The sequence below is a fragment of the Colletotrichum acutatum genome, assembly GCF_030867785.1.
Source record: "Colletotrichum acutatum strain CBS 112980 chromosome Unknown BDZ83scaffold_2, whole genome shotgun sequence".
Taxonomy (NCBI): domain Eukaryota; kingdom Fungi; phylum Ascomycota; class Sordariomycetes; order Glomerellales; family Glomerellaceae; genus Colletotrichum; species Colletotrichum acutatum.
The window spans coordinates 128,817-156,806 of NW_026848996.1; the positions used below are offsets into that span (position 1 = coordinate 128,817).

The window sequence follows — 27,990 nt, forward strand, 5'->3', positions numbered from 1 at the left end:
TCTTCACGTCAAGATGGGCAATGCACAGTCTACCGAGACGCTTCATGAATCACATGTACAAGGTGGAAGCAGCAGCAAAAAGTCGCCTCACAAATTATCAAAACCTAGAGTCGGCAATCATGCCTCTCCAACACCCCAATTACCGGCCCCTAGCCAACTAAGCATACAACGTGCTGCATCCGCCAGTCTGCCACCCTCTCGATCAAATTCACGACTTCTGCCTGGGCAAACTTCGCCTGCACCGTCACCTATTTCTGCACCCGCCGGATCTCATCTTGGTGCAGTTGCCCGAGCACCCAGCACCTCTTCTATGGCGGACCCAGAAGTGAAACCTGCGAGGGATTGGAAGCGCAGGGCAAGCTTGTTCAGATCCAAGAGCTCTCAAGAGCCGAGAAAGCAGAACCGTAGGGAAAGCGTGGTGCTGAGCCCGCCTGTTCCAGACAGAATGTCGAGGGCAAATTCAATGACCTGGGAGAGTCAGCAGCAGATGGACAATTCCAGGCAGTTGCAAGTTGAGAGGTACGGTCAACTCCCTAGCATTTCTTCCCAAACACTGACCAACGGCGGCTTCAGCTGGCATGTCCCCGGGAATCGTCAATCCATCAACTACAATCTCATGTCATACGAATCGAGAAGGCTCCTGAACCTTAACGAAGATCTCACCGCATGTGAAGAGAACTCCATGGTGTCTGAAAGCAAGTTCGAGGTGTCACCGAATACTTGGAAAAGTTCGCATCCTCACCAGCCAGCCCTTGCACAATCAGTCAGCGCTCAGCCTCTGCCCCGAGCCAACTCAGACCTGGCACTGTATGCACCCGTACGGCGACGTTCCATGATTCAAACCCCAGGTCTTGCGACCCGAATGCCATCAGAATATGCTTCATCTAGACGGTCGAGCGTGCGACACAGCATGCCTACAACGCCAGCAGGAGGGCGTTCGCGAATGAACTCATTATCGATCGACTCGAGCGCATATCCGATTCCGACGTTGGAAGAATACGTCGCTGAGCGATTCGCCTCGGAGCCCGAGTATCTGTGTGAACCAGTGGGTGAACCTGTCGAAAGAGCCTTGACTCCTTCTGATATGGATTATCGGCCGCTCGGTGCTATGAAGTTTGGCTCGCTGCGGATCACGAATGGAGAGGCCAGCCCGCTTCCAAGCCCGGATTTTGAGCCAGCAGTTCAGGTCAGCATTGCGGAAAAGTCGCAAATGGTTGCTATTGAGGAGTATTTCAGTCACGAGAACGGATCGGGTGGGACGGGGTTTGAGAGCAAGGACATCGAAATCACGGTCTCGACAGTGCAAGCCAATGCTACTTCGCAGACACTCAGTCCGATCAAGACATCGGTTTTAAAGGCGGAGTCGCAGAGGCGGCGGTCAACTTCGTTAGTAGTCTCCCTTGCCAATTCGTGCAGACGGCGCCATGTTGTGTAAGGCACCACGAGACGGCTCACGCTGACTCAAATATAGGCCACTCAGTCCAGAGTTGAAAATATCATCCAAGCACACAGCCATGGAAGACGACCTTTTTGCGGAAGAAGATGAAGACGTGCAAATGGAGTACTCTGCCGAGGTTCTGACGGTCAGAAATGATCCGAATGCAAAACCAAGTCTCGAGCGACTGAAAGCGGACCAGTCTCAGAAACATGCCCGAGCAATTGCTCGCGCCGACAGTGGAGTCGTTGCTAGCCCGACCACCGAGCACCAGCCTAAACCGCTCTCCAAGGCTGATTCCGGCTACAGTTCCAATGTCTCGCTGAGGTCGTTCCATGCCAAGCAACCTTCTGCAGGCAGCCGTCCAGCTGGCCGTGCCGCATCGGAGGATTCGGGCGATGAACTGTCAGACTCAGCCGCATCCCCAGTTGTAGCCGTCAGCGGCGACAGGCTGCAAATTAGTGTTATTAAGGCTGACACCTGCTCTGTTGATCCTTCACAACATGGCCCCTCCGTTCCCATATCTCTGCCCCCGAAAGACGATTTTCTTGTCTCTCCGACTAATGACACAATGACGGTCACATCGCCCAAGTTCTTCTTCAACCTCAGCGCCGGTCATTCCTTCCGCAAGGACCGAAAATCCCCGGCCCCAGCGTTGATTGACAGCACTCAATCTGCCGAACAAGGCCCCGCTTCTCCGACGGCCGTTCGTTCTCCCGGAGCTGTTTCCGAAAAGTCAAATTCCTCCTTGAGCATTGGCAACGGCTTGCAAAAACCTGGCAAGCTGCAAAGACTTCTCAGCGGCTCTGGAATGCGAGGCCCTCCGACCGTTCACGCAACGCATCCATCTGACGAAGAGATTCCCTCGGTACCCCAGGATGTTCAATCAAAGCTTGAGGAACACTCTGGTCGGTTTCCCATCACAACCAAGCGATTGACCCTTCGTGCGCAGGCCAGTAAAGAGACTCTCAAGACCATTTTCAGTGTGGGAAGCTTCGATGCCGGCCATGCCGACGACAAGCGCAGCTCTGCGCTCCTGGTCGATGCGCCTCAAGTTGTGAGCGAGGCGATAGCAGAGGCGCCTGGACCCTCTGAGAAGCCCAAGTCACCCTACCGTCGTTCTTTCCAGACCATGCCAGCCTCGTTCGCTCAGGCTGCCGCTTCTGTCATGCCGCGGCGCTCTATCCACCGCAAACCAGTGCCTTCCGGCGCCGTGAGCAAGGCCGAGTTCATCGGCGAAACCAGAGCCGACGAGATCCAGGTCGGCTTCGAGTCGAGCATCACGGCCATCGACAATGTCGGCGAGAGCGTCGGCAAGAGTGCCTTCGACCAAGCTTTCATGGCGCTCCCCCGTGAGCAGCCTGTTCAGGCCCAACACAGTCGTACACTGACGATGCCGGCGCATATGGAACGTGAGATTGGGCTGCGATTTCGTCCCACCGAGCCTCTGCCTCCGACAGGCCGTCACTCCGAATTTGCGTCTCAGAAACTGCAGGTTCCCGAGATGTCAGTGAAGAGGAAGACTTCTCCGCCCGTTAGTCTGCACACCCGCAGTAGCACCAAGAGTCCCCGAAAGCCAGTGCCAGTGCGCCCACAGTCGTCCTCATCCAGTGAGGCGAGTCGAAGACAGACCTTGTCGAGGCAAAACAGCCGCGAGACTATCCACAGCTACCCATCGGCGTTGATGGGAGCATCACTCGACGATGCTGTTGCTGTGCCGCCCATTCCGCCAATGAGCCCTCGTAGGGGCATGACGATGCTTGAGCAGCAATATGCCAGGCGTCGCTTGACGAGTGAAGACAAGTGGCGCCCTACCAATGGTTCTTTCCCTGAGTTCGGCCAACCAGTCACACGCAGCGCCTCCACAAACCCAATGGGTCACCAGCAGCAGCGACAACTTCGTCATCGATCAAGCTACGACAGTTACTCGCAGTACCGGGGACCTATTGCACGCGGACAATCAGCTACCAATCAGAGCCCGAGCCAAAGTGGCAGCTACTACCAGCAGCAACTCTTGAACATCCAACAGCAGCAATGGGAACAGCAACAATACTACTCACCCGACGCCGTTCAGCCGGGCCTATCCAGAAGTCGCAGCCGGAGTCGTAGTGTTCACGCGAACGGTGACCAGCCCTACAGAGTCCTCCATAGCTACAACTCACCGGCGTACCGCAACGCCCCAATCTGGGGTTGAGTCTTTTGGTTGCGTACCGAGTATAGTAGCCCATTGTTTCACTTCTCGAAGTGGCGCGCTCCATCACACACCATTGCTCTTTCTGAGCGTCCGATATGACATCAATCTCTCACCAACTAGCGCAAGCCAGCGCTAGTTTTGTTTACAATGTTCTCTATGTATAGTCTTGCAGCATACGCGTTCGACGACCAGGCTAACGATACCGATCTTCTCGGCATGAGCCTTGCGATTTACGGATTTGACAAGGATGCGAATTACTTCGGTTGTTTCCCTTTTTTTTGACACGAACACATACACAACTTCGGATATACCCAGTGGTCAAAAAACAACACGGCCTGATGAAACACGGATAAACCGGCCAATGACTTTTCTTATACCCGATATCGAAATAAGAAGGGGGGGGGGGGGTTGGCTTCTTTTCAGAGCTTCATTCATTTCCCAATTCCTGGAACGGGCGGTAACACAGTATACGTCATTCTTGGGGAAACGTCTGCTTGAAACCCAGTTTTTGATTTTGTGCAGACGGAGTTTGGGATACCCACTTGAAATTGACCATGATTGGGAATCATTTGGGGAAAGCTGTAGTCTTGGTACACAGCTGAATGGAATAAGACCATTGGGAACAGGAACGATACACCAGGTTCATAGGTTTTCTGTTGCATGGATTATGGACAGCAATCAGGCTCTGTCTGAACAGTTTCGATGAATACGAACATGTTTGTTTTGAGGTTCATCATCATTCCGTGATTGTAAGGTTTCTAAGGCCGAGTCGACTCGCACCCGTGATATCGCTGAGTTGAGCGGAAGAAGTGCGAAGGCCCACAGAAACGGCATCTCTAAGGTCAACGCATGCAGTCGTCCAAGTAACAGTGAAATACTTCAAAGAATATGCAATGTCCTGCAGTGTAAATTAGCGAGTCATATTCCGTCCGTTCCCTGTCAGCGCCAGTTTGAGGGCCAGGTTGAGGCTGAAGGGGAGTCGTCAAACGTCGAACCCCGTTCACCTGCCAAGCCTGCCCGCCTCACCGAGAGCTAACGCCACACTCTCACCGAAGAATGCCCCGCACAGACCAAGGGGGAGAACACGAAAAACGTGGGAGCCGGCACACTGAGTACATTGGCTGCGGGAAACAGTGGAGACAAGTCCATGTACCGGGAAGAGAGCCAGGAGTACCTTCCCACGACAGTTGGAGATGGCAACCTCTAAGCAGACAAGCTCACTTCTCCTTTTGAAATAAGCATGATAATATGATGAAATATTCATTCAACGGATGCATCGATTCATCCGGATTGATATCAACTAAGTCCACGTTGGTTGATGATCATTTCTATCCGGTGACCTAGAAGTCTCCGAGCTGAGACCACTCTGGAGATTCGACGTTGTACCCTCAAGTGTACTTGCTCAACAGGGATGGTACAACGCTTCCCCACTATCTATATCCTCCCCTTAACGCGTCGCGTCTTGGGGCAATTAAGTTGATGGGCTGAAGATTGGTTCTGGGAGCCCTTTCCATGTGACCAGTTCATTGCTATATCAAACGCCGTGATGGATTCCCAAGCTTCCACAGTTAATCCAGTCCCTAGGAATGAAGAGAAGCCCCAGACGAGTGAAGCTATCGCAACTCAGACGGCCATCGCCACTGAGCCCAACACTACCGACAACGAGGTCACGGCCGGACCCAGTGAAACCACAGCCGCCGCAGCCAGCCACGAGCATGATGATGAAACAGTTTCCGTAGCCAGCAGCACACTCACAGAGGACTGGAAGCGCTCCTTTGATGATGACCTCACTGAGGCACTTGCCGGCATCCAGACACAGGGCACCTTTGCCTCGTTCCACCCCCTGAACCACGTAGACCCCGATCTCTGGGTCCAGGATGTCAAACCCGTCGGCCTTCCGCTGCCGGAGCCGGCGGTGCGGCAGCTGATCGACAAGGCCGCCCGTGCTCCGTTTGGTAAGGGGAGCGAGACTATTGTCGACACTGCTGTGCGTAACATATGGGAGCTGGATCCCTCACAGTTCGAGCTTCGGAGTCCGCGCTGGCCCGCGGATTTGCGCTGTTGTAGCAAAAGATTTGGGCGTCAAGTCGCCTGTGACGGCGGAGCTGTATAAGCTATTGATTTATGAAAAGGGGGCCATGTTCAAGGCTCATACCGAGTAAGTCTCTCTGGTGTGTTGTCATTTATGCTGTATGAAGCTGTATAAGATAGCTCACACTACTCGGGTCATTAGCACCGAGAAATGCCCCGGCATGTTCGGCACGCTCGTCATCTGCCTGCCCTGCAGCCACAAGGGAGGCGACGTAGTCGTCAAGCACTGCGGCGAGACAAAGACGTTCAAGACCTCCGGGGCAGACCAGTCCTTTGCATGTTGGTACTTGGACGTCCACCACGAGGTCCTGCCCGTGACGGAGGGCTACCGAGTGGTGCTCACGTACAACCTAGCCGTCGACCCGCCGCCGCCGGCGGCCTCGCAGCAGCGGCCCTCTGCGGCGCTGCGGAGGCAAGAGACCCGCGACCTGCGGCATACGCTCCGGCGATGGCTGGAGCATCCCGAGGACGGCGGCGAGGTCGACCACGTCTACTACGGGCTGGACCACGAGTACACCGAGGCTAGCATCTCGATAAAGGCACTCAAGGGGCGCGACGCGGCTGTCGTGCAGACGCTGCAGGAGCTCTCCGCGGGGCTCGAGTTTGATGTGCTCCTGGCGCTGACGGAGAAGATGGAGATGGGGCCGACGGTGTACAAGGGCAATACGCGACATTCAAAGAAGAAACGGAGCCGGCGTGGGAACCGGAAGCGGCCGATTGATCCGTTTGGTGATCTTGATGGAATGGATGGATACGATTCGTGCGGTGTGCCGTATGAGGATTATGCATCCAGCTCGGATGGGTTCGGGGAGGATCCTGATGAGGCGGATCGGTCCCATGATATTGAGGATGTGACGGACGAGTCGTTGTCTGTCAAGGTGCTTGTGGACTTGAGCGGGCGCCCGATACTTCGTGATATCGCGTTGGGTTGGAAAAATGTGCTTGATTCCGGGGAGTTCTTTGAAGGCGTTGAACGGAAGGAAGAGTATGAGGGATACCAGGGCAACTGGGTAGGTCTTCGATCCAGAAGATTTGCAGGTATGTTCGTCATATTGACAAAGATGAACCCCATGGACCAACAGCTACCCACTGGTACTGCGTAACAGTGAGCTTTTTGTTCCCCTTTCCCCTCGTGGCTTCTCGCTAATATTGGACTCAGGCCGCGCTCATCATTCGCCGGGACAGGATCCCTTCGTTCCTCAGAGCTAGTACGAGGTCGGAATGGGATCACTACCAGGACAGCGCTGTACTGCTCGATTATCTCACACATTCGATCCTCAAGGCCTCGTCGAACAGCAAGTCATCCTTTGAGACACTCAAAGACGTATGGGATACGTCGGTCCCTGGCCCAGGCACGCGTGCCAAAAAGGCTGAAGACGAAATTCTGAACAAGGTGTTGCGATCTGCTTTGGCTATGAAGGGTTGGGATTTTTTCGAGAAAGTTAGCATGAAGAAGGCCGAAAAGGGGCTGGACAGGCCACTGCCCGCGGGCTACTATCAACTACTTTACGCGGAGGTCTCGCAGGGCAAAGTGGACTTTTCTCAGATAAAAAATGGGTGCGATTTTCTCCCCAGTATTCAGTTCATGCTCCCAACTTTTCGTTCTAACCGTTTTGTCGATGTTCCAGCTTGACTTTCACAGTGTTCAAGGGTCGGCATTTCTTCGAGATCTTCGAGGCGCTTAAGGCTTTTGCCCCTACTGATCAGCCTCTGTCTGACGAGATCCGGGAGTGGGCACGAGCAACGCTTACCAAAGGTGTCAAGGAAATTGCCGATACCGCAAGCTTCGTCCGACAAGATGGACTGGCTTTAGTGACGGGCGCTGAGAAGTATGCCGACTTTGGTTGGCTTTCCTCTGTGTAAGTCTCCCCCAAGAAACCCTAATCACCGCCAGACGTACATATGACTGACTCTCTTTCCCAGGACGATGCCATTGGTCGAGCAGCTACTTGTACGGACGCCAGCGTTTGCACTGGAGTTTCTATCAGCGCTGCTCTCAGGCGCCAGACGAAAGGCATCCCCTGTGACTCTGGCCGTTCACTTATACAAGAAGCTCGCCAAAGACCTCATCTCCATGCTCGACCTTGAAAGGGTCCGTGGGCCCAGGGAAGACGACCCAGCCCACAAGGCGGCGAGATTCACATATGGCCAGACGGCGCCCTCTGCCCCCGATCACCGCCTCGCCTTGAACCACGTCGCCCTGGCAGACCTCTTCTCCGGTCTCATTAAGCTCGCATCCTTCCCTCTGCAAGAGGACCTAGTCCTGCCACTGGCCCTCAACATCGTCAGCCACGCACCCAAAATGCACGCCCTTGACTTCCCCGTCCTCTGGATCCCGCTTCTGCGCGAACTCCTCGCCATCCTGGAAGCCACCAAGACGCCCCTCGACACCCCGCGCTACCAACAACTCTTCGCCGCCGTCCTCGAAGCCTACCGCGACAACTACGTCGGCTCGAGACCGGTCCGTCCGCCGTCGAGCCAGCTGGGAAGTGGCATGTACCTCGTGCAGTTCTGCACCTGCGGCGATTGCAGCAAACTAGACAACTTCCTCGCGAACCCGGCGCAGACGTCACTCCGCCTGATTATTGGCGCCAAGAAGCAGCGACACCACGTGCACAGGGTCATCGAGGAACACGGCATCCGGGCCACGCATGAGACTGAGCGGTTTGCGCCTGGAGGGCCCACGATGGTAATTAACAAGGTGGGGCAGACGGATGTTGCGAAGCAGCAGGTGAGGGCCAAGGAGGCAGAGGAAGCCTTCAAGGCTTTTGATCAGACCAAGCTAGGGATATTACTGGGTGAGGATTATCCTGCTATTGCGACCGCATTGTGGCAGCGGCCGGTGAATCTGGTCCCGGGGCGGGGTGGTATAACGTATCCGCCGGCGCCGATCCCAGCCCCAGCACCAATTCCAGGTCCGGCTCCGGTTGCGGCTCCGGCTGCAGCTTATTTTCCCGCCCCTGTTCCTGCTTCAGGACCCGCTGCGGCAGGTTATGTACCGCCGGGGCACACTGTTGTGCCGGCAGTTGGGCCTGCGTGGGTGCCACCGCCCACGAACAGACGTCAGCCGATGACCGGGTCTGCCCGCGGCCCGCCGCCATCGTATTTCAATGTGTCAGCAGCCGGACTATCGTCCGTTCCACCGCCCATAAATGGTGCTCAACCGATGAATGACCCCCCGCCGATGAACGGGCCGGCACGGGTGACTGCGGGAGTACGAGAAAAACACAGGGCTTTTGCGCCGACGATGGGCAATGCTGGAGGACCATCGCGACCGCCGCCTTCTGGTCTGAACGGAATGGGTGTAGCTGCGGCTCCTGGGCCAAGTCGGCCTCCACCACCTGTTGCTGGGGCGAAACGAAAAGCTGAGCCAGAGATTATTGATTTAACTTAGGTGGTTAGCGACTGAATTTGGACCATGCTCTTTTAGCGTGGCGTTGAGATATTCTTTCAGAAGCTGCACCACATGCTCCTTGGCGAGCCGTCACGGGCTGAGCCGGTCGTCCTCACAACATCACGAATGAGATCGCGCGTCGCGACAACGTAACATGGCCAACATCAAGTAGATTCATCTTCAGTCCCCCTAATCCATTACTATAAATCACGACTGATTCTTGGGACAAACTTTGTCCACCGCGCTGTTTGCACAAGGAAACGTGTCGGGACAAGTGTTGAAGACGTAGAAACCAGTCCCACAGCACGTGCTGATGCCACCGCACGAGTCCGCAGGGATGTTGCATATGCCAGACTACTCATCCCCCCACGTTAGCATTTTCTTTCTCAGGTTTTGTTTATGCCAGTCGTTGTAGAACTTACCTCAGAAAAGCGGAAGTCGAACTTTGAGTCGCAGCAGAACCTCGTCTTGCCGATGTCCCCGCCGTCGCCTGCTTCGTTTTGGCAGTATCCCATTGACCTAGCTGCAATGGCACCGGTCGCGAAGGACGCAGCCGCGAAAACAAGTGTGGAACGCATGTTTCGAGAGATGTTTGCTAAGAGGATTGTGAGTAGTTGGTGGCAAAGTGTGATGAGAAGAACTATGGAAAGCTACTTCATGTTCTTGGGGACTTGAACCTCATGTTTATACCGGGCAAGCAGACCTTATCCCCGTTATTGCATACCAAATTCAAAATACGAACTACCACACGGGCACTTAATATGCCTTCGAGTCAGGCAAATCGGTAACGGACAGCTCCATAGTCCGCCTACGGTGAATGCGCTGGGAGATCTGCGTTGAATAGAACAGAGTTTGGGTCAGTGCTTACTTTGCCAGCCATGCTTCACTCGTTAATATAAATGAAATTAGCATTGTGGCCCTTCACAATAACTTTTTACTTTTGTCGATCTTAGAGACTTTACTCCGACGGAGCTTTTCATACAACTATTCCGGGGTTATTCAGGTCTGGTAGTGTGGGCACTGGCATGGTGTTGGTGCACGGGGTTTTGGGCGTCCGGCCTACCAGCCTGGTCCCATTCCATACTTTAGTCAATACAAGAGCGTAGAGTCCTTTGAGTCGATTCCAATGTAGTTGAACGAAGACTGAATAGCGACTGGCTTCTCCTGGCGGAAATGAAGAAACTAGTCATCAACATTATTCGTCGAGACTTGGGTCTAGGTGGTGCTATAAAACTTGAGGACTAAGGCAACGGCCCGTCCGTACATGCTTAGCTTCTTGGATTCATTGCCATTCCGAGTCTCATCATGGTTATTCTGGAACTTGTAGTCGGCCTTCTAGCGAATCAAGCTCGCTATGACTACTATGATGCCGGTATCGTGTCCCTTGGACATTTTGATACCACATTCGCCTTCAATACCTCTGTCACACTTACATTCCCGAAAGCGGTCAGCGAATCAAACATCGCCAAACGTTTCGGCATGAGCCGAATTATGGGGCCAGAATGAGAACAAGTGGGACTGCCCGCTTTGGCCAAGAGAACATCGTGAAAACCTACAAGTTTCACCCCACTCTTCGCATAGGTATGTCATCACGATTGCGCGCTCTCAGAGTTACGCTCATCTGCACCCAATTGAAGCCACGAGATCCCGATTGAAAGCTTTGTGCCTGGAGGTTCGCCAATCTGAACCTGGCGCAACAAGCCACATTGCACCGCTTGCCGAATTCATCCATCATAGAGAATGTTGGAGGTGTCGGAAAAGACAGGGAAGGTCACCCTTGAAGCCACTTCAAAGCATCAGCCACAGTATGTTCTCAACCTACCTTCACTTTGTGACTGTTGATCTAAATAAGCCGCCATGTAGCCGGTAAGCTTAGTCTGCTACATTCTCCAATCCTGCAGTGTTTAACAACATGGAGATGCTGTGTCAATGGGCAGGCAGCTTGTCGAAGACGCAGATGTCTCCAGCTTAGGTTGCGTCGGCATCCATCAGCGATGTCGCCGCCAGTCAACTGGGACATCTCAGGAACACCAACAGAGAGGGCCATGTTCCATCATGTACGCAAATGCACAGTTGCGGGCTTCGGGGCTATCTCTTTCCTGGAGAAGCTATGGCACAGTTACATCATCCCACTGGGATACTATTCCGACTCAGTTAAACACGCCCTGATAGCCTTGGGGTGTGCACATCGAGGCTTCGTAGGCGACTACAGAGGAAAGATCAGGCTGCGGGCGCGCAAACATACGATGTGCTAGCGTTTCAACAATTCTCTAAAGCCATGAATTTCACGACTCAGGATATGGAAAGACTTTCGCCTACCACTCTCAGGACATCGCTTGTCTCTTGTCTGATATTCATCTGCTTTGAAATCATGCAGGGACGTTACGACAAAGCTTTGCAACACCTTAGATCCGGCTCCAGCATCATGGTCGCCCTGTCTAAAGCGGCAACGGATGCTCAGGCAGGATTACCTCTTTCAGTGCACCAAGAATGTCTGGCTGAGACCGTCAAGAACTACTATGATCAGTTATGCGACCTTGCTGACATGTTCACCTGCCTGGGCTGCGATGCTGCCTACTTACTGGAAGAAGGGGAAGTCATTCCAGACCTGTCTTATTTCTTCCGGGGCAATGGCAACACAGATGCTTCCAAGCCGTACTCCTCCGCCACCGAGGCTCGGTACGATCTCCACCTCGTAGACCAAGCTTTTGGTAGGGCTTTACGGTACAACGTTCGAGGCAGCATTCCGGCATCGTGGACCTCATTCTTGAATTTGCCAGAGGGCATGTCAACACTAAGAGATGACGACCTGCGGCTCGAGGAATGGCTTACAGCTCGCCATCTCTTTGATATCTTCAGCAGTCGGCTTGCAACTTACATCGAGCATCTCAAGTCAAGCTCGTCAACGACCAGACAACAGTTATGGGAGGCGCGGCTAATGTCTGTCATGCAAAAGGACTGGTCGGTAATTATCAAATGCCTGGAGGCTCCAAGCTCACAACCTCTGGATCGACAATATTTCCAGGACCTCCTGGAAGATGCTGAATCACTTGTGTATGCCGAGGCTGAACCGATGCAGTATCCAGTATTTACCCTGGGCGCAGATGTAATCCCGCGAATGAGCCTCATTGCTGGGTTCTCTGGTGAGCTGGATCTGCAGCAAAGAGCCATTTCGCTGCTGTATGCCATGCGAAGGAAGGAAGGCATGTGGGATAGTCGGGAGATTGCGAGTGTGCTGGAGTCCATCCTGCTGGCTAGGGAAAGCAGCATCTGGGACATGGAGTATGAGAGGATCTCTCTTCCGCGAATAGCAGGGATGCTGTTATCGCTGAAGCTGTACGATGGTAGCAGTACGTTACCTCTGGCTACGCTGGTGGACCAATGTTCTAATTAACTGAGAGACAATGGTTGTCTCTGTGACGTGGAAGAGCAACTTGAAACCTTTCGTGAGATTTGAAGATGCAGCTTAACTTTAGCTTATTAGCGGCAATAACGCTAAATTGGCTTCCCTTGCCTCACATTCTCACGTGCAGCCAACTTTATCCATCAGTGCTGCATGCAGAATGGGTAGGTAACGAGGAGACGAGAACGAAAGGAATATGAATACTGCAGAGCACATCATTACATGCTATAGCTCTCTCCTCTACATAGCTATTAGAATGATGGCTCCTAGGCCTCCCCATTCTATCCTCTCATTCCCACCACGCTACGTCCGTCTTTCTGAAAGTAATGCTTCCACAATGTCCCCACCAAAGGTGTGGTGATGCGACATGAAATCATCCACAAACCCGACTTCCATGCCAGCCTTTGCATATGCCTCCCGGATGGCAACTTCCATGATGTCTCGCCCCTTCGACTACGGGGCCCCAAGTCTTGGGACTCACGTAGTAGTTGCCCAACACGACGCCGTTGATAGCCGCCGGGCTGAAGCTCACTAGCAAATACTCGCCCTTCATTACCGTTTCAGTCAACGAGGAGAGCGAGGATACTTTGGGAGCCTTGAAAAGCGAGGGAATGCGAATCACATGATCTCGAAGGATAGGTATCTCAGCGAGCAGGATTCCCAGATTAGCATCAATATGCCTTTGCGCATAAGCTTTGACCTTGTGGAATGTCTCATTTGCAAGAAGCTCATCGATCGTCATGGCCAGCTCCTCTTTCGTGGTAGAAATGGAGCCTTCAACAGACCCATCGACAGAAATCGCCCGCACACCACCATGCCCCGCTGCTGAGGTGTTTCTGAGCAAGTCGAGGGCGGACGTGGTGTCAGCGATACCAATCGTGAAGCCAAGGCCCGTCTCGTTGGAAGGTAGAAACTGGACGAACTCATGAACGTGACCGTTGAGTAGCCATCCAGACTCAAGGAAAAGGGGGGTTTGAAGCTCTTGGCCTTCCAAGAAGGCAATCGTTGCTTCCGCTGGCATCTTATCGTAATGCTTGCCATGGATGATCCGGCCGGCAGGATATTGGACTCCACTCTTGGACGTGTAAGGTGGGATCGTTTCGAGGTTGCCGTATGCGTTGATTTCTCGGTCGCCATAGCCGCCGCGTCCCCCCTCAGATTGGAAACCACCAACGCCTTTCCCGCGAAGCTGCTCAAAGACCTGTCGGCTAGCAGTACGAACTGACTGTGCCGACCTCAACATAATTCTGAGCGAGATCGGTTGGCCGTTAGGTCCAGGCATGCTAGCATATGCTGGTTCAACAAAATCCTGGGCCCAAATATCGTCACTCTGATTGAACAGATATAATGGCTCCTGTATCCCTGCCGCCTTCCGCGCTTCATCAAGTCAGCTGAGAAAACCGAGCTGTACAGGATCAGACTCGTTTGCCGCAGTACTGACAAAGGCGCTGATACGTTGGAGATGGTGATGGGTCAGGACTGGAGCCACCTTGAGCTCAACGGCGTCGGATATGATAGTGCCATTGGCGTGAACATGAAAATGCACCCTCACTTTGCCGTCCCATTTTGTCAAATCCTTCACAAACTCACGCCCATCAATCCCGAGAGTGATACCGGCTTGGACATGGCTTGCATTGAAGGTAAATTCAGGATCCACAAAGCTCCAAGAGGCAGTCTCAGCGGGGTTGGTGGACGAATCGTTCATGTAAAAGAGACGAAACCTTTCAGATGCGGCGTCAGGCATGGCGTAGATGTGGGCAATAGTGTCGTTTGAAACTTCCAATGGGATCATCTTCAGGGGAGCAACCAGGCTTGGCTCAAGGAGTAGGTGGCCAGAAGCATCGTGACAAGATGCTAGCTCATGATTACTGATAGGGTTGCCCTGAAGATCCTGGCTAGGACAGTAATAATGATGTTATGGGAGATAAGAAAACCTGGCCAATCTTTGGGGAAAACAAAATATAAGGAGGAGTTGGGAAGGAATCGTAGAACTTAGTGTCCAGTGCTCCCCGGCCCCATAGACGTAGAGATATATCTACGCCATAGCCAGGGGGCATGTTTCTAATTGCCGCACTTCTTAAAGCATTCGTCCTGGTTGTAGCTATCATCAATTATCTGACAAACCTGCCGCGACCAACAAATAATAGGCCAGAGCAACAAAGTCGTAGGCAACGGCTATGTTGCGATAGAAAATAAGCAAGTTGCCTAGAAGAAGTCACGGAAGACGCGCGCGTTGTTGACGGTTGACGAACGAAGTGTTAACTTTATATCCTCAACCCCATGCATTCCTCGATCCCGATAGTCTACCTAGCAATACAGGCTCGTCCTTTTTTATCACTTTCGAACATCCAACGTCCCGAATCTTGCATTGCCGCCCTACTCCATTTGTTTCCGGGATCGACACGTTCTGCCCCTGAGCAATGTCATCCTAACTGTCAGATATACCTTCACAGCTCCCGGCGTGGGTTTGCTCATTGAGTTTTCTCACTAGACCTTTCTGAACCTTCATCGTATGACGCAAATAGATGTCTGAAAATACTTCTGTTTAGCATATTCGTTCGTTTAACTTTACAGCGATAATAAGAGACACCGGAAACGTGCGTTGAATGTCATCCGTTCTGCACACATGCGTGAGGCAGATTGGGACAGTAACAGTACGGCCAGGGTAACTGAGCCACGATCTGAGATATCAGACGAGAAGCTTGGGGGTTCTAGCATGTTTCGATAGCTACAAAATAGCCGAGCTGCCATGATTTGGCCGGGGTACTCGCTACCAAGCCTTCCGCGCACCACCTCAAGCACAGTCGACACGTTACGACCGTTTTGCTTCAGTATAGCCGTACATATTGTAATTCCGATGTGGAAATCGGTTTCCGTGAGCAAGGTGTTACGCGTTCGGCCGAGCCGACCGAGAGATTCAACGTCCGGTAGATATCCTTGCCGCTACCACTCCTGTTGTAACGACTTGCTCAGTAAGCCGCCTCACAACGTAAGGATGTAGCGAGCATAGCCCTTGAGTTATTAGCCTGTTTGAGGATGAAAGAACCCTCTCATTGGTCGACGGTAGACTAGTTGTGATTAGAGACGCCCGATGACTATGTCAATCGAGGCAGTGCTCAAGGGGCTTGTAAACTCTGATTCACGGCGAGTTGTTACCGTTTTCGGGTTCTATACAGCTGTTTTCAACCTGAGTCAAGACCCGCGCGCCGTTACAACTGTGAGGGAACAGAAGTAGGTAGTCTAATGATTAAGCTTAATTTATCAGACGGTCTACTACATGCGTTAGTGTTTGAGCTACAGCTGATTTCCGGCCATAAGCCAAAACCCGTTATGAGCGTCAGCAACTTTATTCGAGTAGCCGAGTAGTTGCTAGCCGATCATGGAAATCGTAGAGGAACAGAGTCAACGTCAACCTTGTCAATGGTCTGATGAGATTCAAGGACGAAAAGCAGCTACACCAAATTTATGTTCGCCAAGCCATAGTCTTCGTGTGCTAAGCTCGACTATTACGCGTTCGCCAAGTAACCAGCCTTGAGTCCATCATGTATATTGATAATCCTCACCGTCTCGTGAGTATAAGTTCACTTACATCGGACGAACGACAAGTCACGATACGCTACTAACACACCTCGTCAATCTCTCTCATCAATCAATTACTCCACCATTTCAAAATGCGTCTTTCATTTCCTTTGCTGTGTGCTCTGCTAGCACAGCAAGTCTCCTCAGCCGACATCTCCCTCGGCTTCAACACCCCACAAGTCAAAGAGAACCGCACCATCGACGAAATCTACCAAGCCGCCCTAGCCGAAGGCGGCATCGTTACATGCTGGCACGGCGGCGACGAAGTCACCCAGCAAGACGGCCTCAAGCGCGCCTTTGAGACGCGGTTCCCGGGCATGACGCTCAACATCACGGTCAACCGCTCCAAATACCACAGCGTCAATGTCGACAGACAGCTCGCCTCGGGCAGACCGCTCGAGGTAGACACCATTATCCTCCAGGCCCTGCAGGATTATCCCCGTTGGGAGCAGCAGGGATCGCTGCTGCACTACGCGCCAAACAACTATCTCAAGGTGCTGGCGCCGTTTCGTCATGTGCGCGCAGCGTACTACGGCTTTGCAATGAATGCGTGGTCGACTGTCTGGAACACGCAGAAGCTCGCGAACCCACCGCGGGAGTGGCCGGATTTCTTGAAGCCTGAGTATAAGGGCAAGATTGTCCTGACGCACCCCAGTGACGACGATGCTATTGCGTACATCTTTGACCTCGTGTAAGATACTCTCAGACACCCCCTTTCTTTCGGAATGACATAGTTCTCACATCTTCTTCCAGAATGCACCAGTATGGTCCCGAGTGGTTCGACGGCCTCCTCGCCAACGAGCCCCGCTGGGTCCGCGGCACGGGATCGCCCCTAGCTGTGCTGCGCCAACCCAATAGCACGCAGTCCGTCACCTTCACCGCTAGCATCGGTCTCCGGCCCTCGGGCAGCCTCAACGCCTCTTTCCCGACAGAGGGGCTCTTTGTCAGCTGGCCGCGGTCTGTCGCCATCTTCAAGGACGCGCCGCACCCCGAGGCTTCGAAGCTATTTGCCAACTTCCTCCTCGATGACGGGTTCCAGCGCAACTCTTCCCAGTGGAGTGCCCGGAAAGATATCACGGCGCCTGGCGGCTATCCGGGGATTCTCGACATGGACATGACCAATTCGGCCGAGTATCTCCGGTTTATGTCGGATCGCAGTAGGGTGGAGGCTCTTAGGATGATGTTTGAGGATAGGATTGGGATGCCGCAGGGACCTAGTCCTCTCGTTGATGACCTCTGAGCCGCCAGATGTCCAAGAATGTATTTTCTTTCGTCTTGTATCGAATAGACAGAAGTACAATTCCTACCGAGGATGCTTACCTACTCTCACTATCATAGTAGGATGCAAACACCTTAATTATTTAAACCACCGGGCTATATGTACTAGAAATGTACAAGAAAGAAAAGTGTCCAACACATAGTCCTAATATGCACCCGCCCGCTGACTCCAAGCCGGCGCCTCAACAACCTTGACCTCTTCTCGGCCAGTCGTCACCACCTCGCCGACCTCGAGTCGGAAGTTCTGCACGCGAGCCCCACCATTGTCAAGCGCCCAGACGGCCAGACCAATGTAGTTGGTCCCTTGGTACTGGAGGATACCCTCAGGCACGGGGAATCTGGTCTGCGGACCGATATTGCTGACATACCTCCCGTACTGGAACCCGTTCACGTACAGAATGGCGCGGTACGCACCCGTTCCGTTGGATGCTGCGATGTCGTCAAAGACGAAGGCGAGGTGCACGTCGAGGTCCGTGGCGGGGATCTGCAGATCCAGTTTCGCGGCGTAGAATGTCACGCCGGGCGTCTCTGTCCCTTCGAACGGCGAGCGTTGCGTATTGAGCGCCGATTCGGGTGGAGAGGGCAGGTGGTAGCCCTGGCGCTCGATAAAGAGCCCCCCCTCGTTCAACGGGCCGCGGACCCTGTCGGCGTAGTCCTCGCCGCCGAGGTTCCCTGTAATCTTCCACGTCGTGACGTTCGTCTCGGCGCCGGAGGGGGATGTGATGCTGTAGTCCATGATGCCGCGCGGGTTCTTCATCACGTCTGCGGGGATGACAAAGTTCTCCTCGAGGCCGGTGGTGTCGACGAGGACAGTCAGGACGTACGTCGCGCCCGCGGTGAGGTTCGCCAGGGTGTAGTTGGAGGTATTATCGCCCGAGGCGTCGGGTCCGTTGGCGAAAGAGCCGAGGAAGGTGTCGTTTAGCCAGACGGAGCTCGCGAAGGCGGAGCCGCCCTGGGTTGTGATGTTGAGTTTGTCTTCTGTGCCGTTTGAGACGAAGTAGCCCCGGAAGACGAGCGTGCCGGTGTGGAAGCCATAGTCTGAGGCGAAGAGGGAGACGGGGGTCGTGAGATTGGCGATTGTGTTGTTTGTTGTTTTGTGGTCTGCGAGAGGCCACGCGGAGTCGTCATAGCCTGCGCGAATCTCGGGGAGAGAGTCGATGAAGGTCCAGTTGAGTGACTTGAGGTCCGATACGGTGGGCGCGGCACCCGCAAGGGATGCGTTCGCGACCCAGTTGGTAAGGTTGTTCGTTGTGTGGTCCAATTGCTTGCCGTTTACTTCAAGCTTTGCGACTTCCGGCTCGACGCCAATGATCTCTATCTCAGTGGTACGGTTGAAGTCTGCCTGGACTCTGAGAGTGCCATCCTGTATCGAGATCGATCTTACCAAGTACCCGCCATTGATAATGAGTGAGTCTGGGTTCATAATGGACGTGCCGTATGCCGTTTGGCTTCCGCCGGGCTTGTCTGGCACCCAGTAGTTGTATGCCGAGTTACGGTCTCCCTTGAGTTAGTCGCAAGGTGGTGCAAAGTAGCTGGTGTACTTACCCAAAATGTAGATTACCAGGTTGTCAACCTTCACTACCCGTCGCGTGCTGGATGTCTCCCATGCCAGGAGTAGGGTGTTGTTCACGTAGTTGTGGTCAACGCTGGTGCCCTCAACGAGGACAGGTGTCGCGGTCGATTTAACAGCTATCTCATGCGTCTCGCCAGGTCCACTGTAAACGACAAGAACGGTCTGGTTCTTGTACTGTTTCCAGGTAAAGATCTCTGCCGTCGAATATAATAGGGTCGTATTTCCAATAGGGTAATCCGTGACAACGACCTTCGAATCACGGCGGGTAAGCTGCAGCAGATCGCGCGACTGCGGGATCGTAATGGTTCCTTGCGACGTGGGCAGACGAAGCGTGTAATCGGTCGTGGCAAGACTGTTGTAGTTGCTGTGCCGGATAACGAAGAACGAGCCGTTTCCGTTCCCTAGCAAAGGTGTGACTGTGATGTCTGGAGTTGCGCTGTACACTCCAACGGTCAAATTTCCGGGCGTTGCAGTCAGGTATGCAGGCGAAACTTTCAGGAATTGTGCCTCGAGCTTCAGTTCAGAGTACTTCTCCCTTGAGACACTCCTCTCCTCCGTGATTGCCTTATAGCGTCAGTATGTATGATGAGAAATGTATCAAGAAGCCTTTAACTCACGGAGCCGTAATCGTAGGACGTGTATCCTCCCGGATGCCCCAAGTTACCCCAATTGGTGCCTCCGAATATCTGGGTTTTCGTCAGTCTCGGTCTCTCATCCCCACTCCCTCGCAGCAACTTACCATGTAAATATTATATATAGTGACACCAGCTCCAAAGTTGTTCTTGTAAAATACGCGCTCAAACTCGTGATTAACCAATGCTGCACACTTTTCGAATCCAGGTCCGCCGTAGGGGTCAAAGGAACCTCCTTGGAACTGCAAGGAGTAAGCTCGCGTCTCTCTATTGATCCTTGCAGGCCTACCTCTGGAATCGTGAATGGTGTGCTTGGACTTAGTTGCAGGTGTAATGCGTGGTAGGTGGTTGGTAGAGCGTTATCCGGCCACGTATTAGGGTTTGCCTACACCTCGGCGGTCAGTTCCATTTGCTAGACTTTTGAGGATGGCTTTCAGGATACTACGCACACAGTTAAATCCAAGCGGGTACGCATCAAAGCCCTTTAGAATGTATTAGTCTTAAGTCTCTGCGACGGCTTCAGAGCAGCTTACATAAATGTCAACGGCGCCTACACCCGTTCCCGGCGCATTGTGGCCCGCTGCTTTGGCGTCGTTGCTGATGAGGGGAACGACAACCCCAGCTTTGCGAGCCTGGTCGATGACATACTGGAAGTACGGCCCATCGGCACTACTGCCGTCTTCAAAGTTGGTGTACTCGTTCTCCGGCTGGAAGAGTATGACTGGGCCACCGTTGGTGATTTGGGCCTTGGCGATGATGCCGCAAATATTTGCCATGTAGCTGATTACCATTATCAGTCACTGATGTTACTAACGAACTCCTCCAAATTAAAAAAAAAAAAAGGCCTTACTTGTCCGTTGCAGAAAGAAACTCGGGGTCCGAAGTCCTCAGCTTCGCCTTCAACCTTGCCAACCAACCCGGAAACCCACCGCCAGAGACTTCTGCGTTAATATACGGACCGGGCCTTGCAATGAGGTAGATGCCCGCCTTGGTCGCAGCGTCGAAGAAGGGCTGGAGATCAAACACGCCCTCGGCGGTGAAATCACCGGCCTTTCCCTCGAGCAGCGCCCAGTCGACGTAGAAGGAGACCGTATTGAGGCCCAGGGCTTTCACCTTCTGGAAGACGTCGAGGTACAGCGACGGAACGGGCAGGCGGAAGGGGTGTATCTCGCCCGAGAAGATCATGACCCGCTCACCGCGGACGAAGAGCGAGTGCTCGTCCCATGTCACGATGTCCTGAAGCTGGTCTCTCTTTTCGTCCAGAACTTTGACCGCAGGAGCGAGAGCAAGAGAAGAACGAACTCCGGCGGCGGAGCATAGTCCGAGGCCTAGCAAGGCTATGGAGAATAGAGACGGCCTCATGCTTGACAGGTTACCCGGGTGGCGGCTGTCAAATCGGGAGAAGGAAGAGGAGGAGGAGGGGGAAAGGACGAGACTAAGAGACCGACCGGGTACCGTCCGTACATGATATAATGGTCAAAGTGACAGCCTCGGACCTTTGCAGCCGCGCGAACCCTGAGAGTCATCCGGAGACCGATATCCTTCTAGGTGCTCTAGCGCCGTTCGAATCGTGCAGATGATGCGGTAGGTAGTCAATAATCGAGGTGTGCGTAGTATTGCCCATCGTTCGTCCCTTTTCCCCTCTCCTCCATTGCCGGGAAGATGCAGTAGCGGCACGAGAAGCATGAAATGGGCATGTCCGGAAGAACAGGTGTGATTAGCTTCGCATACGAAACGATCGTCCGATGCCCGGTTGCTGATAAAAGCTTGGTCCATGATATGCAGGCCAGCTTCTACAGCCTCGAAGTACTGCAGATAGTTCCCTGAAAAGAGGTTGGCTGGGGATTAAGCTTCGCCGGCTTAGCCCGCGCGAGCCGTGCGGAGATGTGGTGGTGATCATTGGAGCATGTGGAGGAAGCGGTTCAAACAACCCCTCTTTGACGTCCTTGACTTGCTTTACCAGGAATAATCTCGGTCGATTGTGTGCGGAGGCAGATCCGACTGTGAAATGCGACGGAAAACAGGCGTATTAGACAGTGATGTAGTCTCCGGTACCTATCTCGAGATCAATTAACGCGATGCCCGTTTATTGCCCGCAGAGCCGGGTTTCCCGATATATCAAGTGCCGAAGGCCAGAATTTATTTGATTGCGACTCTCTGGTCGCATTCAAGCTCGTATACGTCGCCTGTTGGCGATGATCTGGCTGGCGCAATGTAACCTTGCTGCTCATCATGGACAGTTGGAGCAGGCAAGCGATTGACTAATCGAATTCAGTGAAGCTCATATGACGCCATGTCAAACAAAAGTCCAATCCGACTCCTCATCGGCGCTGGGGTTCGAATCGACCGTCTTCTCCTCGAAGAATCCGACGGCTCGCCCGTCCTTCTTCCAGACCTTGCCGTCCTTCATGACGAAGCTAACCTTCCTCAAGGCCCGCTCGTCTCGTCTCGGGTCCGTGTCCAGGGCAATGATATCGGCTCGGTAGCCCTTCTCGATAGAACCAAAGTAGAAACCGCTCTTCTCCTTGCCGCAGCTTTCCCAACCTCCCATCACGCATGCTTCCAGCACATCCACGACAGGAACCCCGGCCTGGATCATGAGTTCCATTTCAAAAGCACCTTCCCCGTGAGGAAATGTCCCGGTATCACCTCCGGCAGCAAGACGCACGCCGAGGTCGTGTGCCCTCTTGGTCTGCTTCGCAATGCTGCTGAAATCAGGTGAAGTCTTCATGATCCCGAGCGTCGGAACGAAGATGGTGCCACGACGCGCCATTTCTCGAAAGACCTCATCGGTGGCCTCCTGGCAGTGCTCAATGGTGTCGACGCCAGCCTTAATAGCCATGAGTGCCCCCTTGGCTGACCCAGCGTGACACGCCACGGGCAGCCCGCCCAGCTTGGCTTCCTTGACGATTGCGTCCATCTCCTCTTGGTTGAACATCACCACAGTGGGGTTGGGCTCCGAGGGAAGAAACGGGATCGGCTCCTTTGAATTCGGGAATCGCATCACCCTTCGTCGATAGTCTGCGTAGAACTTGATAATGTCCGCTCCGTCGGCCGCACGGCGCCGGACAGCCTGTGTCACGCCCACCGGACCATCGCAGGGGTCCGAAATGCGCGGTAGTTTGGCCCAGGAGTTCTCGTGACGGACCTCGTAGGACCCAGTGCTGGCGAGACACTCGGTAGCCACGAAGAGTCGAGGGCCGGGTACGAGGCCTCGGTTGACGCAGTCTCTTAGGTTTGCGTCATGTGAGCGCAGCCCTTCGGTGCCCAGATCTCTGTAGGTGGTGTAACCGGACAGAAGGGCCACGCGGAGATGATTTGTGGCACGAACGATTCTCTCGACGACACTTTCGTCGCGCATTTGAACCGTCGATGAAGCCTCACTAGTCACTGTTAGATAATTCAAGGACCTTGTGCCAAGATGATGAGGCTCACTCGTATGGATGGAGGAACACATGTGTATGCGCGTCGACGAATCCTGACATCACAACCTTCCCTCGTAGGTCTACATCATGGCTTCTCAACTCGACATTGCTGGATCGCTGCCGTTCATACACATCTGCAATGGCGCCGCTCGTTGGATCGATGACAATCGAGATGTCCTTGTCAAAAGTCTTTTTCCTTGGATTGAACAGTAATGATGTATGTATTGTAAATTGACCATCGCACAATCTGCTACTCATTTTTGCGGTGCTGCGAGGTCTTTTGACTGTACAAAAGTGTTTTGGCTCAGGTGATGTTCTCTGGTTGCGAGACTCGTGAAGTAATATAGCCAAGTCAACAGAGAGTGCAAACGCAGATTGCGGTTTGAAACACCTAGGTGATTACCGTCTGATGATGAAATTACCTGCGGGCAAGATCCTAAGCTAGCTGTCATAGGCAGCTCGGTTATCATACACTCCCGTTTGAAGTGTGCACAAAGTCCAAGGAGAGACACGAAAAGGGACTTTGGTAAATGAAACAATCTAGTCTCCAGGTTTTCACCGTTGTATGGCCGGTCAATCGTATCACGGTATCGGGAGGCGATGCGCACTTGTAGTGTGCGATCAAGGGTTCAATGCGTGGTTTGACACCCGTAGGCTGTATGGGTAAGATGAAATGCAATGCTTCACAACATCGGTCATCATTGCACTATGTGGGTGTCCGTGAGAAAATGGGTCCTCCGACGCCGAGATCCGCGGAAGGAAGACCTGGACCCGAACTGATGCTTGCTGCGGACGGATTATCGTTATACCATCGGTTGCCTCTTACGCTCTGCATCCGTACGCATGGGTCTCTAGTCTCCTTGGGCGGAGTGTAGACACTATGCCGGGATGTGGGAAGAAGGGGAACCCATGACGAGGTCGCTAGGAAACAGAGCTTCAAATAAAAGGGTACCCTGAACTGTAAAAGCTAGGCGAAACGCACTCATTGGTTTTTTAGTTTCTTTCAAACAGCTGCTGGCTGAGTGGTTCATCTGGAGATTGACAATTGCGTGGAAGAAATGACGCACGGGGGGGCATCAGTCGTATGCCAACAAAAGGTTTGATCAGAGTTGTCGTCGCTGGCAGTTCGAGATGCTTCGGGCGCAGTCTGAACGGTATTCTCAACATCGTCATCCTGCAGGCTGTACTGTAACAGTAGGTAATCCTGACTCCTGTTAACCATCGTTGCAGGGGCCCTCGGTGAAGTGCGAAGACCCTCGAGCGCGGAAGTGACGTCGGCCGCCGCGGAAGGCAAATCTTATGGCCCAGTGAGGCGATGCCCGTCGTCCGAGGAATTCTTGACCCCTTCCCCATAGACCCCTCACATATTCTAGGGTTGTTATCAACGTCCATATTGGCATACCGTAGGGCATGAGTGGTGCGACGACGAATGCCGAGTTCTGCAAAAAGTTATGGAATCCGAATTCTTGGACGGGGCCGGGAAGAATGACGAATGCTGGGAGGGGCCCGGGGGAGGGTGGAGACGTGCTTGGAAGACCCTGAAGGAGAATTGGTCGGGTTTGGCACGCTAGGCTGGCAGAAGCGGAGGCGGTTGGAGCAAAGAGCGACGGGTCGATGCTGAAAATAGAGACAAGATCGGCCCTGAGCAGGCATGTTGCATTGCCGTGGATGGGGACAACCAGTGGCTTCACTGCTGCAATATTGCCCTGGTGTTTTTTGCCATCGTTCCATTGGTGCCGGCTGGCAATACATACATGTATGGGTTTGTATGCTTTACTTCTCATGATGCTTGGTTTTAAGCATCTATGAAGGGGTTGACCAAATGGCACATGCCATAGGATTGTCGCTCCTTTCCATCCTGGATTAGACAGACCAGCACAAAGCCTGATTGCTATCCCGTCGTCATCGTCGTGGTTGTCTGCGATTGCAACGGCAACTTCTGGTGTCCTGCGTTAAGTCAGTGGTGTAGTCAAAGTCTCTTTGCCGTTGGAAGAAGTTTTTGTTGAACAATAGACAGACCATGGTTATTTTTGGGATATTCATTGTCTGCTGATGAAAGAAAAAGCGCGCCATGCAAAATCGGATTGCTGCATTCGAGCGTTTGGGGCTTGCGTCTTGCAGAGAAAGCTCCTGATGGCAAACACCTCAGTCGGCGCCAACCGCTACGAGGAATGCGGCAGACTCAGCGGTTGCAGCGGGCTGGACCTGGCTCTCAAAGTCTGGAGCCATCTGACGGGCTAGAAGGGGCCGTTCAAGCCGTTTGCCCTGAGGTGGTTACCAACCATTCGGCCGCTAAAGACTGCTGACAGCTGGGCTGCTTCCTTGGGGTGTTCCAACAACTCCCACTGACCTCAGAGGCTCGGCGGTATTCTCGGTTGTGTCGTCGACTTCTGGAGACGGCGAACAGACGATTTGACTGAGCGTTTGAGCAAAGGGTCGGGAGCAGCGAGCTGGAGGCGGAGCCTTGTGAAATTCGAGAGGTGAGTCCGTGAGGGTGAGGGAAAGACCAGGAGGGAATTGAAGGGTCTGAGGGTGAAGCCGTCTCTGATTCGCCGAGAGACGAAGCAGACGAGAGAAACGTACTGTGTACGTACCTCTTAGCATTGATCGTCGTGTGCCACAGTGCCCCGCGTCGGGTCCAGGGTTCAGCCGGTCTGACCAATGAAAAGTTCTCATCGCGCGAGAAGCGGACAAATCTGAGATGGGTAACCTGATGTCTTAGGCCGTCAGACCGCCACCACGTTGTCCCTTGCACCAAAATCTGGCAAGCATCCACAGCCACTCCCCCGGTCGCTACTGGCTCGCCCTCCTACCTCTACACTAGGTTCAGTCTGTCTCCCTGCGCAACGTTGCTGGGCGGGTTTTCGCTTGGAGACTTCGAGGTTCCCTTTTCTGACGCTTGTTGGCCCAGGAAGAAGCCAAGAACAGCCACCACACGGGTCACGGACAGTGCGACGGAGGAAAGAAGAAGTGCCCCGGCCCTGCATCCCTGGTACCTGCCTGGACCCGTGGACCTGCCCCCAGCGCTTTACTGCGTACGCAGACGTACAGTAACCCACCAGTGACCACCCACTTGGCAACCGCACCTGCCTTTTCACACTGACCACCCTCTTACGCCGCTCCAGCTCGAATACGAGTCTTGTTTTTCTGACCTTCCCGCTCGTTCCACTCCAATGACCACCCCCCTCAAAACCTATCCGAACTCATCCCTCACTTCATAAAATCCATTCACTCGCTTTTCCCTATCGTCATTCTTGGTTCCTTCCTCTCGTTTTTCTCCGAGTGATTCCTGCATCACATTCAACAAAAAACCGCCTTTTACCTTTTCAACCTACCGGTCGCTTCCGTCCTCCCACCTTGACCCGTGCCGCCTTCTCCTATTTTCGTACCCACCCGGCACGTAAGAACTTTCCGAGGATTCCAGACGAACCGACTCGACTCATCTCAGAACCCTGTGTCTTGGACACCACCACCAAAGAATTTGGGTGTCGGCACACAAACGAACGATTGTTCAACTTATCTGATCGACCAGAGAGAATAATTTCTACAATCGGTTGACTTGATATATCTATCATCCACTACCGGAAAAGCGGGAAACTCGTCAATCACAGTCACAATGCATCCCCAACGCGCCATTCAGATCCTCGCCCTCGCCTCGGTCGCTCAGGCGTCATGGTTCAACTTTAACAAAGCCGAGCCCCGCGATGGCCTTCTTAAGAGACAATCAGGAACTGCTAGCGGCGCCGAAACCACATCGACTGCTGCTGCTCAAACCACCACATCTGCTGCTGCCGTCACTACAACAACGACAGCTGCTCCCGTCACCAGCACCACCGTCGCCATTGTCACTACTACATCTCCCGCCGCCGATCCGACCACATCCGCCAATGCGCCTGCATCAACCACAACACCGGGAGCAACGGCTGCCCCTACAACCCTGAGGACCAGCACCACGTCTGCTGGCAGCAACAACGACGAGACCACCAGCGCAAGCGCCGCTTCTTCTACCCACTCCACTACTGCTGAGCCCGTCACCTCCACCATCAAGACTATCATCACTACCACCAACTCTGCTGGTGTTGCAACTTCCTTCACCTCCGAGGCCACCGTCACGAGCACGCCCGGCCTCAATGAGGCAAACTCGGGAGACTCCTCCTCCGGCATGTCGTCCGAGACACGCAAGACTGTCATTGGTGTCGTTGTCGGTGTCGGCGGTGCCATTGTCCTCGGTGCCCTGGGTTTCGTCGCTTGGAGAATTTGGGGCAAGAAGAAGCAGGCCGAGGAGAACGACGGCCTCATGGAGTACAACAACCAGTACGGCAACGAGCCCAAGAACGAGATCGGAAGCGCTCAGGGATCTGGTTCCGGCCGTACTCCCTTCCAGTCGACTCTCGAAAGCTACCACGCGCCGAACCAGCAAGTCAATGCATCGTCCAACTTTTAAAGATGTTTGGTGTTGCGACTTCCAATAATGATTTCTTGCGGCAGAAAGCGTTGATTCCCCCAGTCCTTTCCACACGGATACCACACTCCTTGATTTCTCTTTTTACTCATTTACTGCGGCTGGCCTTTCCACCAGTCAGGTGGAGTTGAGGGCCGCCAGATTACCATGGTAGGCATGGTTGCATATCGCAAGGTCTCCGGACTAATGGATAGAAATATGTACATAGACGGCAGAAAATTACTCTTCTTTTGTCGGCTGGGCTTAGGATGATCACTTCACTGGACTAGCGTGGGCTTCAAACGAGTCGCGCATCAGGACAGGGCATCGATACCAGCAAAGACAAGACGGCAGAGACCGCAACAAGCAAGTCTGATGGGCAGCCTTCTAGGCCCGTAGGCTTGTACGTATGTTAAGATACATCTTTAATATCAGGACCACCAACTTCCAAACAATTCAAACAATGAAAGGCAAAAACAAGAAGCACATACCACATTCAAAATGACGCAAGTGAAGTATGTTGGCTGAGGTGGCCGGGGGTTGAG

General features: G+C 53.5%; 9 protein-coding genes across 9 annotated transcripts; 5 read left to right on the top strand and 4 right to left on the bottom strand.

The window, feature by feature from the left end:
• Nucleotides 1-13: 13 nt before the first annotated feature.
• Nucleotides 14-3,629, top strand: BDZ83DRAFT_564641 (uncharacterized protein; the record flags this gene model as incomplete). The annotated part of the gene is made up of 3 exons (XM_060503663.1): nucleotides 14-519; nucleotides 574-1,386; nucleotides 1,472-3,629. The coding sequence occupies 3 exons, from the start codon at nucleotides 14-16 to the stop codon at nucleotides 3,627-3,629; spliced, it is 3,477 nt and encodes a 1,158-aa protein (XP_060371505.1).
• A 1,546-nt stretch (nucleotides 3,630-5,175) lies between these two features.
• On the top strand, nucleotides 5,176-9,114 carry BDZ83DRAFT_714936 (uncharacterized protein; the record flags this gene model as incomplete). The annotated part of the gene is given in 16 exon segments (XM_060511687.1): nucleotides 5,176-5,692; nucleotides 5,703-5,787; nucleotides 5,863-6,444; nucleotides 6,514-6,812; nucleotides 6,906-6,928; nucleotides 6,958-7,277; nucleotides 7,349-7,579; nucleotides 7,644-8,216; nucleotides 8,253-8,340; nucleotides 8,350-8,421; nucleotides 8,431-8,451; nucleotides 8,464-8,587; nucleotides 8,618-8,635; nucleotides 8,666-8,710; nucleotides 8,747-8,782; nucleotides 9,029-9,114. Coding segments are annotated over 16 exon segments (3,120 nt in total).
• Nucleotides 9,115-9,321: 207 nt separating this feature from the next.
• On the bottom strand, nucleotides 9,322-9,692 carry BDZ83DRAFT_746397 (uncharacterized protein; the record flags this gene model as incomplete). The annotated part of the gene is made up of 2 exons (XM_060513265.1): nucleotides 9,322-9,468; nucleotides 9,537-9,692. The coding sequence occupies 2 exons, from the start codon at nucleotides 9,690-9,692 to the stop codon at nucleotides 9,322-9,324; spliced, it is 303 nt and encodes a 100-aa protein (XP_060371507.1).
• Nucleotides 9,693-11,392: 1,700 nt separating this feature from the next.
• On the top strand, nucleotides 11,393-12,508 carry BDZ83DRAFT_645962 (uncharacterized protein; the record flags this gene model as incomplete). The annotated part of the gene is made up of 1 exon (XM_060509899.1): nucleotides 11,393-12,508. The coding sequence occupies one exon, from the start codon at nucleotides 11,393-11,395 to the stop codon at nucleotides 12,506-12,508; it is 1,116 nt and encodes a 371-aa protein (XP_060371508.1).
• Nucleotides 12,509-12,820: 312 nt separating this feature from the next.
• On the bottom strand, nucleotides 12,821-15,408 carry BDZ83DRAFT_768286 (uncharacterized protein; the record flags this gene model as incomplete). The annotated part of the gene is made up of 5 exons (XM_060515308.1): nucleotides 14,963-15,408; nucleotides 14,642-14,692; nucleotides 13,929-14,371; nucleotides 12,999-13,847; nucleotides 12,821-12,970 (listed from the first exon to the last, which is right to left on the bottom strand). Exons 1-5 carry the CDS (start codon nucleotides 15,024-15,026, stop codon nucleotides 12,821-12,823), a joined length of 1,557 nt encoding a protein of 518 aa, XP_060371509.1. The 5' UTR covers nucleotides 15,027-15,408.
• Nucleotides 15,409-16,184: 776 nt separating this feature from the next.
• BDZ83DRAFT_725555 (uncharacterized protein) lies at nucleotides 16,185-17,336 on the top strand (the record flags this gene model as incomplete). The annotated part of the gene is made up of 2 exons (XM_060512736.1): nucleotides 16,185-16,787; nucleotides 16,850-17,336. Exons 1-2 carry the CDS (start codon nucleotides 16,189-16,191, stop codon nucleotides 17,334-17,336), a joined length of 1,086 nt encoding a protein of 361 aa, XP_060371510.1. The 5' UTR covers nucleotides 16,185-16,188.
• Nucleotides 17,337-17,519: 183 nt separating this feature from the next.
• BDZ83DRAFT_564598 (family 35 glycosyl hydrolase) lies at nucleotides 17,520-20,941 on the bottom strand (the record flags this gene model as incomplete). The annotated part of the gene is made up of 8 exons (XM_060503660.1): nucleotides 17,520-18,871; nucleotides 18,920-19,511; nucleotides 19,565-19,633; nucleotides 19,687-19,821; nucleotides 19,869-19,964; nucleotides 20,029-20,061; nucleotides 20,113-20,359; nucleotides 20,430-20,941. 8 exons carry the CDS (start codon nucleotides 20,939-20,941, stop codon nucleotides 17,520-17,522), a joined length of 3,036 nt encoding a protein of 1,011 aa, XP_060371511.1.
• A 934-nt stretch (nucleotides 20,942-21,875) lies between these two features.
• BDZ83DRAFT_714939 (amidohydrolase) lies at nucleotides 21,876-23,262 on the bottom strand (the record flags this gene model as incomplete). The annotated part of the gene is made up of 2 exons (XM_060511688.1): nucleotides 21,876-22,962; nucleotides 23,015-23,262. 2 exons carry the CDS (start codon nucleotides 23,260-23,262, stop codon nucleotides 21,876-21,878), a joined length of 1,335 nt encoding a protein of 444 aa, XP_060371512.1.
• Nucleotides 23,263-26,345: 3,083 nt separating this feature from the next.
• Nucleotides 26,346-27,880, top strand: BDZ83DRAFT_160232 (uncharacterized protein). The gene is made up of 4 exons (XM_060501390.1): nucleotides 26,346-26,859; nucleotides 26,938-27,420; nucleotides 27,493-27,616; nucleotides 27,675-27,880. The coding sequence occupies exons 1-3, from the start codon at nucleotides 26,621-26,623 to the stop codon at nucleotides 27,500-27,502; spliced, it is 732 nt and encodes a 243-aa protein (XP_060371513.1). The 5' UTR covers nucleotides 26,346-26,620; the 3' UTR covers nucleotides 27,503-27,616; nucleotides 27,675-27,880.
• Nucleotides 27,881-27,990: the final 110 nt, after the last annotated feature.